General features: G+C 55.6%; 1 protein-coding gene across 1 annotated transcript in view; it reads right to left on the bottom strand.

Moving 5' to 3' along the window:
* Window positions 1-165, bottom strand: part of CELSR2 (cadherin EGF LAG seven-pass G-type receptor 2) — a 29,293-nt gene extending 29,128 nt beyond the window's left edge. The window contains exon 1 of the mRNA XM_017858764.1: window positions 35-165. Within this exon, the coding sequence (XP_017714253.1) occupies window positions 35-165 (131 nt within the window). The remainder of the gene's footprint in view (window positions 1-34) is intronic.
* Window positions 166-2,712: the final 2,547 nt, after the last annotated feature.

Genomic DNA, 2,712 nt, shown 5'->3' with positions numbered 1-2,712 from the left:
CAGAGCCGCGGCGGCGGCGGCGGCGGCTCATTACCATAGATCTGCTCGCGCCGCTGCCGCCTTAAAGCGGCGACGCCGGCCGTGCGGAAGGAGGTGGGCCCCACCCAGAGCACTCCTCCGCGCCGACGCGCCAGGATTCCCTCCAGCAGGACCCTCCATCCCCATTTCCCCAGGCCGGCCTCGCCAGATGGCCGGTGCGAATTAGCGATCGGAAGCCACCCAGCCGATGATAGTCATGGTGGCAGTACCCTAAGTATGCCTACTGGTTTCCGAAATATTTTAAGGGCTCTCAGAGGCCAAGTTCCCAGTTCATGCCAGTCCTAAGAGCCCTCATTGCTGTCCCCTCCCATAGGTCCCGGGTCAGACTGAGTAAAAAGGGCCCTGAGCAACACTACAAAGCCTTCAAAATCCCAGAGAAGCACCCACAATGAGCTACTGAGCCCACTCCCTCCCTACCGTCCCAACCACCCCACCCCACCAGCGAGGCTGCGGTCTGACCAGCATGCTCCTTGAGGTCCGGCTGCTGGAAGAATGACCCCAGCCTCATGTTGGACACCACTTGGGCTTTTCCAGAGAGGTAAATTAGAAGGGTCAGAGCGGGTGGAAGCCAGGTGGTGTAAACACACTATCACCAGATTCGGAGGCCGGTTGCGGTGGAGCCTAGCTTTAACACAGGCTTCCTGGATCGGAGACAAGGGGCTTGCACTGTCCCCTGAGGTCCTGTCTAGAGAGTCGGCCTCTCACCCCCTTCTGCCTCGCTGTCCGTGTCCTGCGGCTACTCCCTCTTTCCGCCACAGTTTCGTGACCAACGAGGAGGCCCTACCCGGTACCCGGCCTCCAGACCCTCTTCTCGGTAGCTTCACTTGAGAGGGTGTGCGGGATTCCAGGGGACCTTGGAGAGGACCAGACATGAAGCTGGACCACGGAGAATCAGGCAGGAGCCGAGCAGGCGACCCAGAAAAGGCTTCCCTACATCCTGGAGCAGCCAGGGGCCCAGTCAGGTGGTAGAGAGCTGGCCTGGGGGGAGGCCCTTTCCTGGGTCCCAGCCTCCAACCCCACAGCTGTGTGACCTTGCTCAAATTCTGTGCCTCAGTGTCCCTTTTTGTAAAATGAGGGGATTGAATAAGGTGAATGGTTCTCGAATGTTTATTTAGCAGTAGAATCCTTTTCTTCAAAAGAAATCTGAAGTGGAAGGCCAGAATATAGAACAGACCAGTAGTGCTGCTGGGTTGAAGTGAGGGGGTCAGGGCCTTGCCCCTCTTTACCACTCCCCCAACCAAGAAATCCCTGGGCTGCTCTGTGGAACTTGAGGGTCTGGAGGAACCCATCTGAAAAGTACTGGATCAGGTGCTCCCTTCTACCACTGCCCCCTGGTCACAGTGGTGCCACTCTCACTGGGTCACAGCAGAGGATTTCCAGCCCCAGGCTCAAGGAATGTCTGTGTGACCACACAGTGAGGCCAAGGATGAGAAATCAGCTCTTCTCTTTTTCCCTGGGGAAACAGGAAAGGAGATGGGCCTTGACTACAGCAAGAAAGATTAAGGTTAGACTGTGCTGGCAGGATGGAGAGAAGTAGGTAGCAGGAGGACCCATGGCTCAAGGAAATGCCCTCCCCTTTGACCAAACAGGAGCTTTCTTCCTCTGAGCAAGGCCAAGGGCAGCTCTGGAGATGGAGGCGTGGGTTACACAGCCTCCACAGGGCTCTGCCTCTCCAGACTTCCTCAGACTCTGGGGTTTGGAAGGATCTAGGGGCTGCGTGGGCATTTTGTTCTTCACCTAATAGCCATGTGGTGCAGAGAATGCTTGGAAATTATACCATCTGTTAATTATCCTTTGAATTGGGGTTGGGTAATGAGACTCTCATATCTGGTGAAGGCCCAAGCCAACCCGTGGAGACGCTGCAGCTCTCCATTCATCTCTCTCCCTGTGTTGCTAAAATAAGCTTTCTGGGTGGGAGGAAAGAGTAGCCCTGGCTCTGGATCATGGAATGTGGTTCTGGAGCTTTGCACCTTGAGGCAGGGTTGCCAGGGAAGGCATGAGCACAGGAGACCCCTCCAGGTGGCTGGCCTTTCCACCCAAGGGCGGATAGGTTGGGGGATCCAAGGAACGCTTCCCTTCATCCCCAGGCATGTTTGGCAAATAGTTCTTAATCCTCCCCAGTCCTCCCTGCCGGGGCACAGGACAGAGCTCTCTCCCATGACTTCCTCAGATACTCAGATACTTCCAACTCCCAAAAGCAGGAGGGAATTTCCAAGTTTCATATGCATCACTGAGAGTCTCAAATGAGGGAGGGGCTGCCCTGGTGGAGGCCTCCCTGATTCCCAGGGAGGGGCTGCCTGCTTCATGGAGCTTTCCAGTTGTAAGGAAGCTATGGACCTCCCTCCTATGTGTAAGGGACATTTAGGCTTCCTTTCTGCATAGCTTCTAGGTGCTATCAAGGGGCAGCAAGGGCTTGGGGTCTGTTAAAAGAGAATTTATTGCCCTTCTAGTCCAAACCTCCCACTTCACAGTGGAGGCTCTGGGAAGGAAGGAGACCTGCTTGGCTGGCCTTGGGGCTATCCTTTAGCTCTGATGGGATTTCCTTACTCAGCTTGCTTCCTGAGGGCCCCCTGGATAAGGCATGGCCCTGGCTTTCAACCCAACGGGGTCTCATGGGTGAAGTGCTCCAGAAGCAAATGAGACAGAAAAGGCTAAAGGAATTCAGAGGAGAGA

The sequence above is a fragment of the Rhinopithecus bieti genome, unplaced genomic scaffold, assembly GCF_001698545.2.
Source record: "Rhinopithecus bieti isolate Rb0 unplaced genomic scaffold, ASM169854v2 scaffold_48884, whole genome shotgun sequence".
Taxonomy (NCBI): Eukaryota; Metazoa; Chordata; class Mammalia; order Primates; family Cercopithecidae; genus Rhinopithecus; species Rhinopithecus bieti.
Note: the sequence above shows the minus strand (reverse complement) of the source record. Positions and strands in the feature narration are given on the sequence as shown.